Source organism: Mobula hypostoma, chromosome 7 (genome assembly GCF_963921235.1).
Source record: "Mobula hypostoma chromosome 7, sMobHyp1.1, whole genome shotgun sequence".
NCBI lineage: Eukaryota > Metazoa > Chordata > Chondrichthyes > Myliobatiformes > Myliobatidae > Mobula > Mobula hypostoma.
In genome coordinates this window covers 130,934,052-130,950,046 of record NC_086103.1, presented here as the reverse complement: position 1 = coordinate 130,950,046, position 15,995 = coordinate 130,934,052, and the positions used below count along the sequence as shown (strand labels likewise).

Here is a 15,995-nt window from a genome sequence, read left to right as displayed (position 1 = left end):
TGGAAGAATGCAACTGTCTCTCCACACTTCAGGAAGGGAGGAAAGCATAAGAAGGGAAATTATAGGCTAGTTAACCTGACCTCAGTGGTTGGAAAGATGTTGGAGTCAATGGTTAAGGATGAGGTCTAAGGCTACTTGGAAGCCAAATTTAGCATGGTTTCCCCAAGGGGAAATCTTGCCTGACAAATAAAAGTGTAGACTATTTTCAAAACAGGAAGTAAAATCAAAACTCCAAGGTGCAGGGAGACTTGGGAATCCTTGTGCAAGATTCCCCGAAGGTTAATTTGCAGGTTGAGTCTGTGGTGAGGAAGGCAAATGCAATTTTGAGAGGACTAGAATATAAAAGCCAGGATGTAAAGCTGAGGCTTTATAAAGCACTGGTGAGGCCTCACTTGGAGTATTTTGAATAGTTTCGGGCCCTTTATCTAAATAAGGCTGTGCTGACATTGGAGAGGGTTTAGAGGAGGTTCATAAGAATGATTCTGGAAATGAAAGGGTTATCAAAAGAAGAGCTTTTGATTGCTCTGGGCCTATACTCACTGGAATTTAAATAAGAATGAGGGGGGTTCTCATTGAAACCTAATGAACGTTGAAAGGCCTAGATAAAATGAATGTAGAAAGAATGTTTCCTATAGTGAGCCGGTCTAGCACCAGAGGGCACAGCCTCAGAATAGAGTGATATCCATTTGCAATGGAGATGAGGAGGAATTTCTTTAGGTGAATCTGTGGAATTTGTTGCCACAGGCTTCTCTGGAAGCCAGGTCTTTGGGTTGATTTAAGGGAATTCCGTGCAGGCAAAATTGCCAGGAGGGTAATCAGTGTGGATGGATGAATGGACAAGGGAGTCACAGAGAATAATCCCTTTGGAAAGTGGAGAGTGGCAGGGAGGGAAGGATATGCTTAGTGGTTGGATTCCATAGAAGAAGGTGTATGCTATGGAGAATGACATGCTGGATGCAGAGACTTGTGGGGTGGTAGGTAAGGAAAAGGAGACTTCTTTCCCTATCATGGTGGTAGAAAGATGGGGTGAGAGCAGATGTCTGAGAAATGGAGGTGATGTGGATGAGGAGAGTACAAATGGTAGGGGGAGGGAAACACTGTTCTTTGAAGGAGGTTATCTCAGATGTTTTAGAATGTAAATCTCTTTCTGAGAACAGATGCCTGATCCATTGAATTTTCTCCAATTTTCTAGTTTTAGTTCAGATTTCCAGTAGTTGTATGTTTTTTTTAAATTTTCATTGACTATATCTTAGAGCATTTCAAAACCAAATTGGAAAAGATGAGATCACATTGAAACTTGGATGCAGAGTGAATGCTTCCTCCAGCTGAGGAGCCTATGGTCATTGATGGCAGTCTCTGAATAAGGTGCAAACAGTTTGAGACAGAAGAGGGAAAAGAAGCAACTTAGAGGATGGTGAGTCTTCATAATTCTCTACCCTAGAGTTCTATTGAGGCTCAAGTATTGTTACTCGAAAACCAATCTTGATGTCAAGGAAATCAAGGAAATGCAGAGATGGTGCTGAAGTAGAAAATCAGCTACAGTGAATGATAGGGCAGGCTTGAAGGGCCAACAACCTACTCCTACATCTGCTTTATTTTTAATCTCAAGCATTTATATTGAATAAAGTTGGAAATCATACGCCATAGAATTTATAGACTTGGATAATATGGTGAAGCTAATTTTGAGAATGAAGTAATGGATGGAGTCCTGTTTCAACTGCATCTAATTGAACAAAGTGTTTCCCCATCTATTAAAGCAGTAGTAGTAAGCCACAGCTGCAATGAACCCATGAAAATGAGAAATACGTGCCTGTGCAACTGAGATGCAGAATAACTAAAAGCTAAAAGACTGCAATGTCACTGCTTTGTCCTAAAGATTCATTTTACTGGATTACGATAACTAGACACACTGCACACGATTTATTCTTAAAAGATCAGATTTTAAATATTGCAAATTATTCAGCTAAAGCCTATTGTCCCTTTTCAGAAAAACAGCATCTTCACCAGACTCCCTTCTCCTACTTGTTTGATCCCATACAACCCAAAACACAAAGCATCTCCCCAAAAGTAACACTACACCGTGAACAGTTTTAAACTCTCACTGCTTGCCGAGGCAGATTGTGTTTCTGAAAATGCATTCACCAAACAGTGCTTGCAGAAAAGGAAAAAATACACGGATTTTATTACCGTGAGCTCTCACAGAGATATAATTGGGCCTTGTGGAACAATTGTTCGTATATTTGTAGACAAATGAAAGAAAGTTTTCAAGTTCAGATGAAGTGCAGGTTCAGTTATGCCACCCACCAGGAGCAGTGCAGCCGTAACATCTAGATTTTCTACCCCTGTTTATGGACAACATGAAATTAATTTCTAGCCCAAAAACATAACACAAACCCATATCTTTCCATTAAAGAGCTTAACCTATCAGCTGTTCAATCACCCCTGAAAAAGAACTATCGTACTGTTTGAAGACCATAAGACCATAAGACAAAGGAGCAGAAGTCAGCCATTCGGCCCATCGAGTCTGCTCCGCCATTTTATCATGAGCTGATCCATTTTCTCCTATTTAGTCCCACTCCCCTGCCTTCTCACCATAACCTTTGATGCCCTGGCTACTCAGATACCTATCAATCTCTGCCTTAAATACACCCAACGACTTGGCCTCCACTGCTGCCCGTGGCAACAAATTCCATAGATTCACCACCCTCTGACTAAAAAAATTTCTTCGCATTTCTGTTCTGAAAGGGCGCCCTTCAATCCTGAAGTCATGCCCTCTCATACTAGACTCCCCCATCATGGGAAACAACTTTGCCACATCCACTCTGTCCAAGCCTTTTAACATTCGAAATGTTTCTATGAGGTCTCCCCTCATTCTTCTAAACTCCAAGGAATACAGTCCAAGAGCGGACAAACGTTCCTCATATGTTAACCCTCTCATTCCCAGAATCATTCTAGTGAATCTTCTCTGTACCCTCTCCAACGTCAGCACATCCTTTCTTAAATAAGGAGACCAAAACTGCCCACAGTACTCCAAGTGAGGTCTCACCAGCGCCTTATAGAGCCTCAACATCACATCCCTGCTCCGATACTCTATTCCTCTAGAAATGAATGCCAACATTGCATTCACCTTCTTCACTACTGACTCAGCCTGGAGGTTAACTTTAAGGGTATCCTGTACGAGGACTCCCAAGTCCCATTGCATCTCAGAACTTTGAATTCTTTCCCCATTTAAATAATAGTCTGCCCATTTATTTTTTCTGCCAAAGTGCATAACCATAGACTTTCCAACATTGTACTTCATTTGCCACTTCTCTGCCCATTCTTCCAATCTATCCAAGTCTCTCTGCAGACTCTCCGTTTCCTCAGCACTACCGGCCCCTCCACCTATCTTTGTATCGTCAGCAAACTTAGCCACAAAGCCATCTATTCCATAATCTAAATCATTGATGTACAATGTAAAAAGAAGCGGCCCCAACACTGATCCCTGTGGAACACCACTGGTAACCGGCAGCCAACCAGAATAGGATCCCTTTATTCCCACTCTCTGTTTCTTGCCAATCAGCCAATGCTCTATCCACGTATGTAACTTTCCCATAATTCCATGGGCTCTTATCTTGTTAAGTAGCCTCATGTGTGGCACCTTGTCAAAGGCCTTCTGAAAATCCAAATATACAACATCCACTGCATCTCCCTTGTCTAGCCTACTGGTAATTTCCTCAAAAAATTGTAAGAAGCTTGCTGTATACAATTGTACTGCATGACCTCTGCATCACCAGCAACCATTCATTAACTGTCTATATAGCAGTTTGAGATCGATTGTGAAAGGTGATAGTAAAAGGTGATATTTTCTCTTAATATGCTTTGTCAAAAATATTTTTACTAACAATCCTAATTGCCTTCAAAATGCACAGAACATTAATGGTTAAGGGGACAACTAAACCAAAGTTTCATTGCATGGCTTTGCTATTTAAGATAAGGCAGAGTGGAATGAAAGTGAAGCAATTTAAATACTAAAGAGCTTTAGGATGCTGCAATAAATAAGTATAAACAACAGACTCAATTGAATAAAATAAGATGCAGAAAAGATTCTTCAGACTTACACAGGACTGCAACAGTGTCTTGGGCTCACCTTGTCCTCAATGAACAAAATGTTCATCTATGCTAATACCATTGTTCCTGATTAGTCTACATCCCCCGATCCTTTCTTTTTAATGTACTTTCTGTGCCTTTACAAATGCCTTTTAAATGTGGCAGTTGTACCTTCCTCTTCCAGCTCATTCTATATACCTACAACCCTTTGTATAGAAAAAATTACCTTCAGATCCCTTTTACTGTAAAAGTTTTCATTTCATGTTGAACCTAAGATTTACACTTCCCTTGCTTTGGAAAGGATATGCCACACACACACAAAATGCTGGAGGAACTCAGCAGGTCAGGCAGTGTTTATGGAGAAGAATAAGCAGTCAATGTTTTGGGCTGACTGTCTATGCTTCTCACAGTTTTATAAATTACTAAAGTGCACCCCACAGCCTCCTTCCTTCCAGGAGAAATACTTCCTGCCTATCTAATCTCTCCTTCAAACTCAAGCCCTCCAACCCAGATAACATTTTACGTGATTTATTTTTCTGCCCACTCTCAACCTTAATTACTTGACTTTGAAGATAAAGTAATCTTCGAATAACAGAAGACAGATTATCAGATACTCACGCCATGATGCCAGACATGCGGAACATTTCTGCCGTCAGGTAGCAGAGGTAACTGTACAAGAAGACAAACAGCGGCTCAATAATGCGAACATTTTCTGTAAAGCGAGTGGTGAAAGCTGCGACAAATCCATAAATAATTCCAACTAGAATACCACCAACGCCCACCACAAAAAACTGAGCAATGCCGGCAAAGATATCCACAGTTTCAATGGTGCGCATCTGGCAGAGCAACTTGAATGAGTGGTACAAAGCCTGAAAGAAACGAAATAAAACAATTATCCATTAGATCACGTTTAGATGGCTGAAATTCCATCACTGTACAATCGAACAAATAATGTTTATACCACAAACTTAATTTTGTTTTACATAATGAAATGAATTACATGATGGAAAAGAATTATACCTGGAATCAAAGTTGGACCAAAGTAGCTTCACTAAAAATCACCAAAGCTGCTCTCTTTCCTCAATCAGCTTGAGCCCAAAGTAATAACTAACAGAAACACTGCCAAAAGAAAATCAATGTTTACGGGCTCAAGGAGATTCTAAATGGTGGTTCTCCTCCACCAGCACTTTCTCAGTGGATTAAAAACAAGAGAAAATCTGCAGGTGGTGATAATTCAAGCAACACACACAGAACTGATGAATGGTCTCAGCCTGAAACATCGACTGCGCTCTTTTCCATTGATGCTGCCTGGCCTGCTGAATTCCGCTAGCATTTTGTGTGTGTTGCTCAATGGATTGACAATGCCCAACTGACAGGAGCTGAAGAGCATCTGCGGTATAACACCAAAGCCTCTGAGAGCCTCTGTTATAGGTACCTGTCATTTCCATTCCCCATCGGAAAAAACTAGAACGGTTTGGTGTAGGGGATATCATTGGTAGGTTTGCAGATGACACCTAAATTGGTGGTATATTTGGACAATGAAGAAGGCTGTTTAGGGTTACAACAGGATCTAGATCGACAAGAAAAGCAGGCAAGGAAATGGCAGATTGAATTTAACTCAGATGTCATAGATTAGAGAACATTGTATCTTCTACTATTTCTGAAGATCAAACTGGTTTTATTAAAAATCGCCTTCCCTTTTTAATATACGGTGCTTATTTAATATCTTATATTCACCCTCAATTGGGACTCCTGAATGTGTTATTTCTCTTGATGCAGAGAAAGCATTCGATCCTGTGGAATGGAATTACCTTTTTGCAGTTTTAGAAAAATTTGATTTTGGACAAGGTTTCATTACATGGATTAAATTGTTATATTCATGTCCCACTACTTCTGTTTTAACCAACTCTCAGCAATCCCAGTCTCTTAGCCTTAAACATGGCACCCGTCAAGGATGCCCTTTAAGTCCCTTACTTTTTGAATTGGCTATAGAGCCACTGTCGATTGCCTTTCGTAGCTGTGCTGAATTGATGGGGACTTGGAGGGGAGGTGTTGAGCATAAAGTTTCCCTTTATGCCGATGATTTTTTACTTTTTATATCAAACCCGACTCCCTCCTTACCCCCAATGTTTTCACTTCTTAATAAATTCAGTCAGCTTTCCGGTTATAAACTTAATTTACACAAGAACGAACTCTTTCCAATCAATACAGAAGCACAAACATTAGTATTTCATGACCTCCCTCTTAAAGTAGTTAATAATCAATTCACTTACCTTGGTATTACAGTAACAAGAATCTTTTTCAAGAAAATTTTGCCAATCTTCTAAATTCTACAAAACAGAATCTGATACAGTGGTCACCCTTGTCCATGTCTCTGGTAGGTCGAATTAATGTTATTAAAGTGTATATCCTTCCTAAATTTTTGTATTTATTTCTAACTTTAACAATTTTTATTTCTAAAGCTTTTTTTGATGCGTTAGATTCTATTATTTCGTCCTATCTATGGAAGGGCAAACACTCCAGACTTAATAAAGCTCACCTTCAAAAATCTAAAAAGGAAGGTGGTATGGCCCTGCCTAATTTTCGTTTATATTATTGGGCCAGCCAATATTCGTTGTCTTATTTTTTGGTCTTTCCTCCATAGTAAGTCTGACTGCCCAAAATGGGTGGCAATGGAGTTGAACTCTACTAAGGATCTTTCCATTTCTACACTTCTCGGTTCCACATTTCCTTGTCATTTGTCTAGACTTATTGTTAATCCTCCTATTAGACATACGTTAAGAATATGGGCTCAGTTTAGAAACTTTAATGGTCTTCATGGTTTTTCTCTCTCTAGTCCTATTCTACACAATCATCTTTTCCTACCTTCTATGCAGGATTCAACATTTTATGATTGGTATAGAAAGGGTATTAGGCGCTTTGAAGATCTCTTCATAGGTAATCGTTTTGCAACTTTTCAACAACTGTCTGTAAAGTTTAACCTACCTAATACTCATTTCGTTAGATACCTTCAAATTAGACATTTTATTAACCCTTTAATATCAAACTTTCCCGAGATGCCTGAGAAAAACATTGTGGACCTGTTTCTTTGTATTAATCCATTGGGTAAAGGTTTAATATCTGCTGTTCGGGATAAGTTAGTGATCTTGAGGCATGCCCCCTTCAGTAAAATTAGAACTGCCTGGGAGCATGATTTAAATATTTCCTTATCTGATGCGGTTTGGGATTCAATTCTTAAGTCAGTTAACTCAGCCTCTCCATGTGCTGGCCACTGTCTTTTGCAGTTTAAAGTTGTACACAGGGCTCATATATCTAAAACTAAATTATCGCGGTTTTACCCTGACATCAGTCCCACTTGTGATGTGTAAAGGGGGTGAGGCTTCTCTTATTCATATGTACTGGGCCTGTCCTAGTCTAGAGAAATTCTGGAGAGAAGTTTTTTCAACTCTATCCCATATTCTTAATTCCCACTTAGAACCTAACCCTCTGATTGCTCTTTTTGGCACCTTGGGTGAGGTAGACATGCACTTGAGTCTGACTAAACATCAAACACTATCTTTTGCCTCTCTCTTGGCTCGACGGTTAGTTCTTCTTAGGTGGAGAGATGCTGCCCCACCCACTCATGCTCAATGGCTTAGTGATGTTATGTCCTGCTTAGACCTTGAAAAGATTCATTATTCACTTCTTAATTCGGACATAAAGTTTCATAAGGAGTGGGGACTTTTTCTTGAATACTTTCGTAACTCCTCTTTAGATTAAGTTTATCCTTTTTTTCGTATACGGTTTTTTGTTGTGAATTACATTACAGTTTTGGTAGTTGGCATTATATTTTCTTTTTTTTTATATATATATATATATATATATATATATATATATATATATATATACTTCCAGCTCTGTGGGGTTGAATGCTCCAATTAATTTTTGTTTTATACATAGAAATGGTAGGCCTGGGGTATATAGTGGGAGGGTGGGGAGGACACTAATTTTATATGATTTTATTTTGGGTGCTTTTTCCTTATTGTTATGAATTATATATTGGACACATTTGTTTTGCACTGTATAAATCTCTATTTTGTTGATGGGTTTTTTTGTTGCTGTATTGTAGAAATGCATAAAAAAAATAAAAAAAATAACTCAGATGTGGTCAGATCTATATTGGAATGTTGAAACTTGACATAATAATTTTAGTGAACAGAAAGGTCCTAGGAGTGCTGATGAACAATGAAACCTTGGTGTGCAAGTACTTTGTGACAACACAATGTTAAAAAGTGACAACACTTTTAGAATGGGTAATGAAGAAGACTGACGGCAGACTTGCCTTTATTGGTCAAGGTATTGAGTATAGGGCTTGGGATGTCATGTCAAATTGCACATGGCATTGGTTAGGCTACACTGATTGGAGCATTGCAAGCAGTTCTGGTTACCACACTACAGAAAGGATGTGATTAGAATAGAGAGAGCTTGGAAAAGATTCACAAGGATGTTGCCTGGATTGGAGGGCTTAAATAATGAGGAGGGATCAGATAGGCTGAGTTTGTTTTTCCTGAAGCAAAGGTGGCCAAGAGTGACACGATAGAGAAATATAAATTTACCAGAGGTTGGATAGGGTTGATCGCCAGAGTCTGTTTGCCCTTGGTACGTGTGGTTAAAACTAGGGCGGGACGGAGGAGCTTTAAAAGAGGATCTGAGGAGGTATACTTTTTCACACCAATAGTAGTCAGCATCTGGAGGCGATGGTGGAGGGAACAGTAATAATATTTGAGAGGCAACTGCACAGGTACTTGAATGGAGAGTTATGGAATTAAGGCAGGCAAGTGAGTTTAATGTAAATAGGCATGACAGTCCACACAGAAGTGGTGGACTGAATGGCTTGTTTCGATAATGGGAGCAAGTTCATCACTGAAAATTCACCAACTCTAAAGCTTGGCGGCAGTTCCTCCAGCAATTGTGTATTGTTCCAGATTTCAGCATCTGCAGTCTCCAGCATGTTCTCAGAGCCTTCTTGCAGAGAAAGAAAAATCCCTACTGAATGCCTAGCCTAAAACACTCAAAATAGTGAAGCATCATATCCAGAAAGGCATTGAAAATGTTTAGGACAAATGCTAGCGGCACATGACAGTTCATTATATACATATGGCAAAGGACTGCACGCCGCCAACACTAACCATGTATGCTCTGTGCATCTGTTCCCTCAAAAACACAATGGTTGGATTTAAATTCACTAAATGTCACCAATACCTATTGTCTAAATAGCTGATGATGCCTTTCAACATGCCAGTTTTGGGTAAACATGTCCTTCATATGCAAAGTGGCAATCACAAAACTCAAAAACTAGTGTACAATGCTGTGCTGAGACTGATCAATAAGATCTTACAGCTCTACACCCACCACCTTTACCAGGATGAGAAAACACAGTTCACCGATGAAATGTGGAAACTCATGGTCTCAAACTGGCATCAGTAATGGCAATTAGACAATGGAATTACAAAGCCAAAGCTGATATTTTTTAAAAATCCAAAATTTGAATTAATGTACAGTGCCTTAAAAAAGTATTCAGCCCAAAACCTCTTGTTCACGTAAATGAGTATTACAAAGAGGGATTTTGATTAATTTAACTGAGAAATTTTATTTGTCAATCACATGCTCCTTTCTTCACAGTTGAGCCCAGAAAATTGTAAGGCATGAAAAACTAAAAATCCAAAAACTGAGATGTCAGCAGTTCAAAAGCATCCATTTTCGCTCAGTACTTAGTTGAACCACCGCTCGCAGCTATTACAGTCAGCAGTATTTCTGGATAAGTCTGTGATGGTGCAAGATTTGCCCATTCCTCCCTACAAAATTGCTCAAGCTGTGTCAGATTAGTTGGGGAGCGACAGCGGGCAGCAACCTTGAGGTCTTGCTGGAGATGTTTGATCAGGTTAAGGTCAGGACTATCACTGGGCCACTCAAGGACATTAGTTTTCTTCATTTGAAGCCACTCCATTCTGGCAGAGTACACTAGGTGTGGTCCTGCTGAAAGACAGACGTCCTCCCCAGTTTAAGCTTTCTGGCAGAGGCTAACAGGTTTTTTTATCCATGATCTCTGCGTAATTAACAGCATTCATCTTTGCATCAATCCTGACCAAATTTCCAGTTTCTGCTGCTAAAAAGTATCCCCATGGCATGATGCTACCAACACCGTACGTTACAGGAGGGCTGGTGCTACTTGGCTGATGTGCAGTATTAGATATACACCACACGTACCATTTAGAGTTGAGGCCAAACAATTCCATTTTTGTCTCATCTGACCACAAGACCTTCTGGCACATAAGACCATAAGATATAGGAGCAGAATTAGGCCATCTGGCCCATTGAATCTGCTCCACCATTTCATCATGGCTGATCCATTTTCCCCTAAGCTCCAATCTCTTGCCTTGTCCCCATATCCCTCATGCCCTGATGAATCAAGAACCTATCAACCTCTGCCTTAAATATACATAAAGACTTGACCCCCATAGCTGCCTGTGGCAAAGAATTCCACAGATTCACCACTCTCTGGCTGAAGAAATTCCTCCTCATTTCCATTCTAAAAGGATGCCCCTCTATTCTGAGGCTGTGTCCTCTGGTCTCTAGTCTTGGACTCTCCCACCATAGGAAACATGCTCTCCACATCCACTCAATAAAGGGTTTCAATGAGGTCACCTCTCATTCTTCTGAACTCCAGCGAATACAGACCCAGAGCCATCAAACACTCAATCTTATATCTTTACAGCATCTTCTAAGTGATGTTTTACACATTCTGGGCAAGGATATGCTTTCTTTTTTAGCCAAGGGATTCTTCCTTGCCGCTCTTCCATAAATACTCCTTTTGTGCAAGGCAGTGTTTGTGGAGCCATGAACTTCATCTCCAGGTGCAGCTGCTAACTTCGGCAGTTTACCTACAAATTTGGCTCTCTTATTCTTCTCCAGCGACTAAGTTTAGATGGGTAGCCTGTCCTAGGCAGTGTGGCTATGGTTTCATACTTTTTCTACAATGGACTGCACTGAGTTCAGAGTATGTTCAGTGGCTTTGAGATGCTCTTGTACCCTTCCCCAGATTTGCGTTTCTCTGTTATCATTTCCCTGACTTGTCTTGAATGCTCTTTTGTCTTCGTTTTGGTCTGTAGAAAATCTACCATACTGTTGGACCTTACAGCAGGAGGGGGTATTAACAGTATCCCTGTGAATTCATTGGAAGCAGGCGATCCTCCAACTTTCTTTATCAACAAATTGGGTGAGTTGGTAAGGTAATATATTGCTACTGAGGAAAGGTAGCACAGTAATTAAAAAGAGGATGAATACTTTTTCAGCCTCACAATTTTGGTTTTTAATTTGTAAAATGTTTACAGGTTTTGGAATTTTTATTTTGATTTGACATGATGCACAATGTTTCGTAGATTACCTAAAAAATTCCTACTTTAATATATTTTAAGTTTAGAAAATATATTGTGGCAGTAAAATGTGAAAATAGTTGTGGGGTCTGAATTCTTTTTCAAGGTAAAGTAAATGAGACCACAAATTTAGTTTTATTTAAAGTTAATTTTGCATTCAAAGCAGTGGGTAGGAACATTAATGAGAGGTGTATGCAAAAACATGAGGTTACCCTTTAATAAAATTACTGAAGGCCTAGCTCATTGAAAACGGTCACCTAGCAATAGCACTTACATTCGTATTCAGGCTCACCTTGTCTGACCATGTTCAAAACCAAACTAATCAAGCTTTTCTCAAGAAATGAAGAATGGAAAGAATCAGTGGTTTCAGTTAACTGCAGTAGGCTTTCTGCTATCTGACACAACTGGAACTTTCTGAAGAAGGTTCCTATACTAGGTATCCTTTACTTTACGTCAGTCAATAACAGAAATTATTAGAAATATTTCACCATACCTTATTTATCATCATCATTATGCGTCATGTCGTGTGACGTGGGCGATCATGGGTTTTTGACCATGATCGTTCTTTGCAAATTTTTCTACAGAAGTGGTCTTATGGGATGGGTGACCCCAGCTATTGTGGATTCTCTTCAGAGATTGTTTGGCTGGCATCCGTGGTCGCATAACCAGGATTTGTGATCAGCACCAGCTGCTCAAACAACCATCCACCACCTGCTCCCATGGCTTCACGTGACCCTGATTAGGGGACTAAGAAGGTGCTACACCTTTCCCAAGGGTGACCTGCAGGCTAGCAGAGGGAAGGAGCACCTTACACCTCCTTTATAGCGGGTATTTCCACCTGCCACCCAATTCATATTATGGAACTAAAAATCATTTATAAAATCAGTCAGTGATAAACAAGTTGAAGTGTCAAGGTGTAGGTAACAAAGTGGTGGTTATTTCTGTTCCATAAACATCAAAGAAAACAAAATAAAATTAGCCATGGCCCAGAACAAAACCTACTTTAAATTTCCATCATTTGGATTGCATCAAAAGGTGTTGTGAGAGCAATTGCTATGCCAGCTTTAAAATAGTTCATCCATTAATAGATCATGAGTTATTAAATACATGGGTTTACATCTGTGAGTCAGAGTTGACCATGGATATTGCATCCTAGCTGTCTAGATACGCAAGCCTGGGCAGTACGATCTGGAGAGCAAGCTGTTGCCCATGTATAGCAAGTTCCCATCTACATGCATCTGCTGAACCCAAAGGAATGGCAGAGACCGGTACAATTCGATACTAGAAGCATCGCAGGAGTTAAGAGTCAACATTAAACTCAATGTAGGACTGCCTTAGGGACTCCTGCTGTGAATTTTTAGCTCAAGAGTTTATTCCCGAAGCCTTCCCCATGAGTGGGTATAGCCACAAGGCAGTGAAGGTTTGAGATCAGAGTTTTCCTTCTCCGAGATGAGCTGCCAACCACAGTTGACGAGACCCATCTGCCCAAAGCGGCTGGTTTTAAGGAGCCAGTAACCTACCTTTGCCCCTTCTCCTGTCAGTAGAGATGGTTCCACCAACCTTAGTATCTAAGCCACATGTGAAGGCCAAGAGCTGGGCTTTGTTATTAAAGGCTGTTTGAAGCACACGCCATTGGGAGCATTTAGTAGGTAGTGGGAACCACTCCCAGCTACAACAACTTCAAGGTTTTACGTTTACATTAAACATTAATACAAATGTGATGTGCAATTTTTAATCATGAGGTTTTTAAGAAGGTGGGAGTGGGTTAAGGAGGAATGAAAATATACATAGGTATAAAGAAGAGACCATTCAAGGCAAGCCTATTTCAGACCATCAAATCATGTTCAATTGGTGCTTAAACTTAAATCATCCACATTTTCTTTATGCCTCAGCTTTCAGCAACTAAAATCTGTCAATTTTAAAGCTTAAGCTGATCCAAAACCAAAGACATTTGAAGCCTCTAGTTCCAAATTTCAATTATTCCATTTAGCACTGTGCTTCCCAATTTCTCACTTAAATAGTTTACTGTAATTAATTTTAAAATGCTTTGGATTCCCCACTGGCAAAAATACAACATTTTTTTAACCCTAGAAAAATACTATTGAACACAATTAGATTAACACTAAAGCCCTTTGAAAAAAAGGAATGCAAGCTAAATCAGCTTCTTTCTTTAAAGCAAATTACCTGCAACCTGCCTCTATTTTCTGGAATGCTGAAATTGGGCAAGAGGTCTGGGCACAGCAGCTTAATCCACTAAAATCCAGATAAATAGTTCTCTACCTGTAAATTATCTTTCAGTGATTTGTGTATACCAACAATTCAATCCCTTCACTGTTCCCAGTTTCCTCACTTCAGCAACATAATCAGGACTTCTAACTTGTAGACTCAAAACTCCACATGGAAGTCCATCCACCACAGGTTTGACACTTCTCTTATGTGCATGTGCCCCTTTTAAATTCCTGCTCCCATCTATATCAGTTACATCGTATATTAACATCTGATTGGAGGAAAAGAGGTTTTGAACAGCTTTAAAAGACAACTGAAGTAAAGGATAATGATAAGATTACTGGATGAGTAACAAATATTGTTGTACTGTATTTGATCAGTTCCCTGGATGAACAGAAGATGAATTCCTTATTAGTTGATGAAAATCCAAGATAAATCAGGTCTTGAGGGAAAGAGTTAGTTGGAGATGTTAATAGTCAAAAAATTGGATGGGATGTTAAGGGAAGGGACTTCAGAGACAGATTCAATGTTAAGCATATACAAATTAATGGATAATGACTGAATTACTTACCACAGTGACAGCATCATTAAGCAGTGACTCCCCAAATACCAAGATATGAAGTTGTTCATTTACATGAATTTCTTCAAAAACAGCTAAAACTGCCACAGGGTCCACAGCTGAGATCAAACTTCCAAAGACTAAGATCTGCAGGAGTGGGATGTCGCTCAGCTGAAAAGCCTGAATCTGACATATTCCATATAGTGACAGGCTGATGCCAATTATGTTCCATATGGTTCCAATCACAGCATACCACAAGATGGTCCCGATATTTTCAAAGAAGAGCCTGCCGGGCATAAAGTAGCCTGCATCTAGGACTATGGGTGGCAGTAAGTATAGGAAAAATACATCTGTGCTCATAACAGGAGGAGATCGCTCTTCAGCTCCAAAGATAATTCCTCCCACTAATAGCCCAATTATGATCAGCAAACAGCTCTCTGGCACGTAAGTGGAGAGTTTATGGTAAAGGTGAAATCCTGCGAGGAAAGCAAAATAAAAAATGTTAGCCTATTAAAAGAGCAATTCAGTAAAGTTATGGTTATTCAGTAGAAGAATCTTTTTTAGATTTTTCTTGGATTGAAATGTTAGAAATCTGAGCTACAGACAGAAAATTCCGAAATGCTCAGAAAATTCTTTGCAAGTAGAACAGAATTGTTTTAGGTCAATGATCATCTAGAGTTACTACAAATAAAGGCCAAATGGGGTGTTTGTTTACAAAGTGTAATGATCTCAACAAATCAAAACAAAATTTATAAAATTACACAAAGTATTGACAAAATTCTACTGTAATTCTGTGCTTTGCAAATCTAAGCAGCAAAATACAATTTAGTTTGGGTAGAAAACAACTCACTCATGCATTTCCTTACTGTATGCAGAAGCTCCTTTGCACAGTAGTCTGGTTTATGATATTCTCCGCTTCAAATGCAAATAAGAATGAAGGCATTCCAAAAAAGAAATTGTTTGTTAAAACACACAAGAAGAAAGTATTGAAGATTTCTGTTTGAAAGGTGTTACACTTTCTTACCCCTTGAGCTGCCATTACTGAATGAGATATGAGGTGGGAATAATTACATTTTATTATTTCAAAAATAAATTTGCTCATAATAAAAGCATAAACACAAAAGAATAAACAGTGCAAACCTCTTTACATTCTTAGTGATATATGTGGTAGGAAATACTACTGCTGGTTTCCAGAAAAAACTTCACATAAATATTTGGCTTTAAAGGTTGCAGGAGAATTTACCTGCAGCAATTTAAATCTTGCATGAATTTGCATAGGTTAAATAAACTACCACTTCAAACTGGGTAGGCTAGTTCAGGGAGATCATTTTGCCCTAGCCAATAAATTATCCCTTAATCAGAATCTGGTTTATTATCACTGTGTCGTGAAATTTGCTAACTTAGCAGCAGCAATACAATGCAATAAATGATAATATAGAAAGAAAAAAAATTAAGTAGATCAATTACAATAAGTGTATATTAAATAATTAAAAATAGTGCAAAACAGAAATATATATAACAAAAAAGTGAGGTAGTGTTCATATAGTAGAGGGGAAGAAGCTGTTCCTGAATCACTAATTGTGCGTCTTCAGGCTTCTGTACCTCTCTCCTGATGGTAACAATGAGAACAGGGCATGTCCTGGGTGGTGGGGGTCCTTAACGATGGATGCCACCCTTCTGAGGCATCGCTCCTTGAAGATATCTTGGAT

General features: G+C 39.3%; 1 protein-coding gene across 1 annotated transcript in view; it reads right to left on the bottom strand.

Moving 5' to 3' along the window:
- LOC134349535 (sodium/hydrogen exchanger 2-like) overlaps positions 1–15,995 on the bottom strand; it is a 99,586-nt gene that overhangs the window by 71,772 nt on the left and 11,819 nt on the right. The window contains exons 2-3 of the mRNA XM_063054014.1: positions 14,299–14,762; positions 4,708–4,958 (exon numbers count right to left, since the gene is read on the bottom strand). Coding sequence (XP_062910084.1) covers positions 4,708–4,958; positions 14,299–14,762 — 715 coding nt within the window. The remainder of the gene's footprint in view (positions 1–4,707; positions 4,959–14,298; positions 14,763–15,995) is intronic.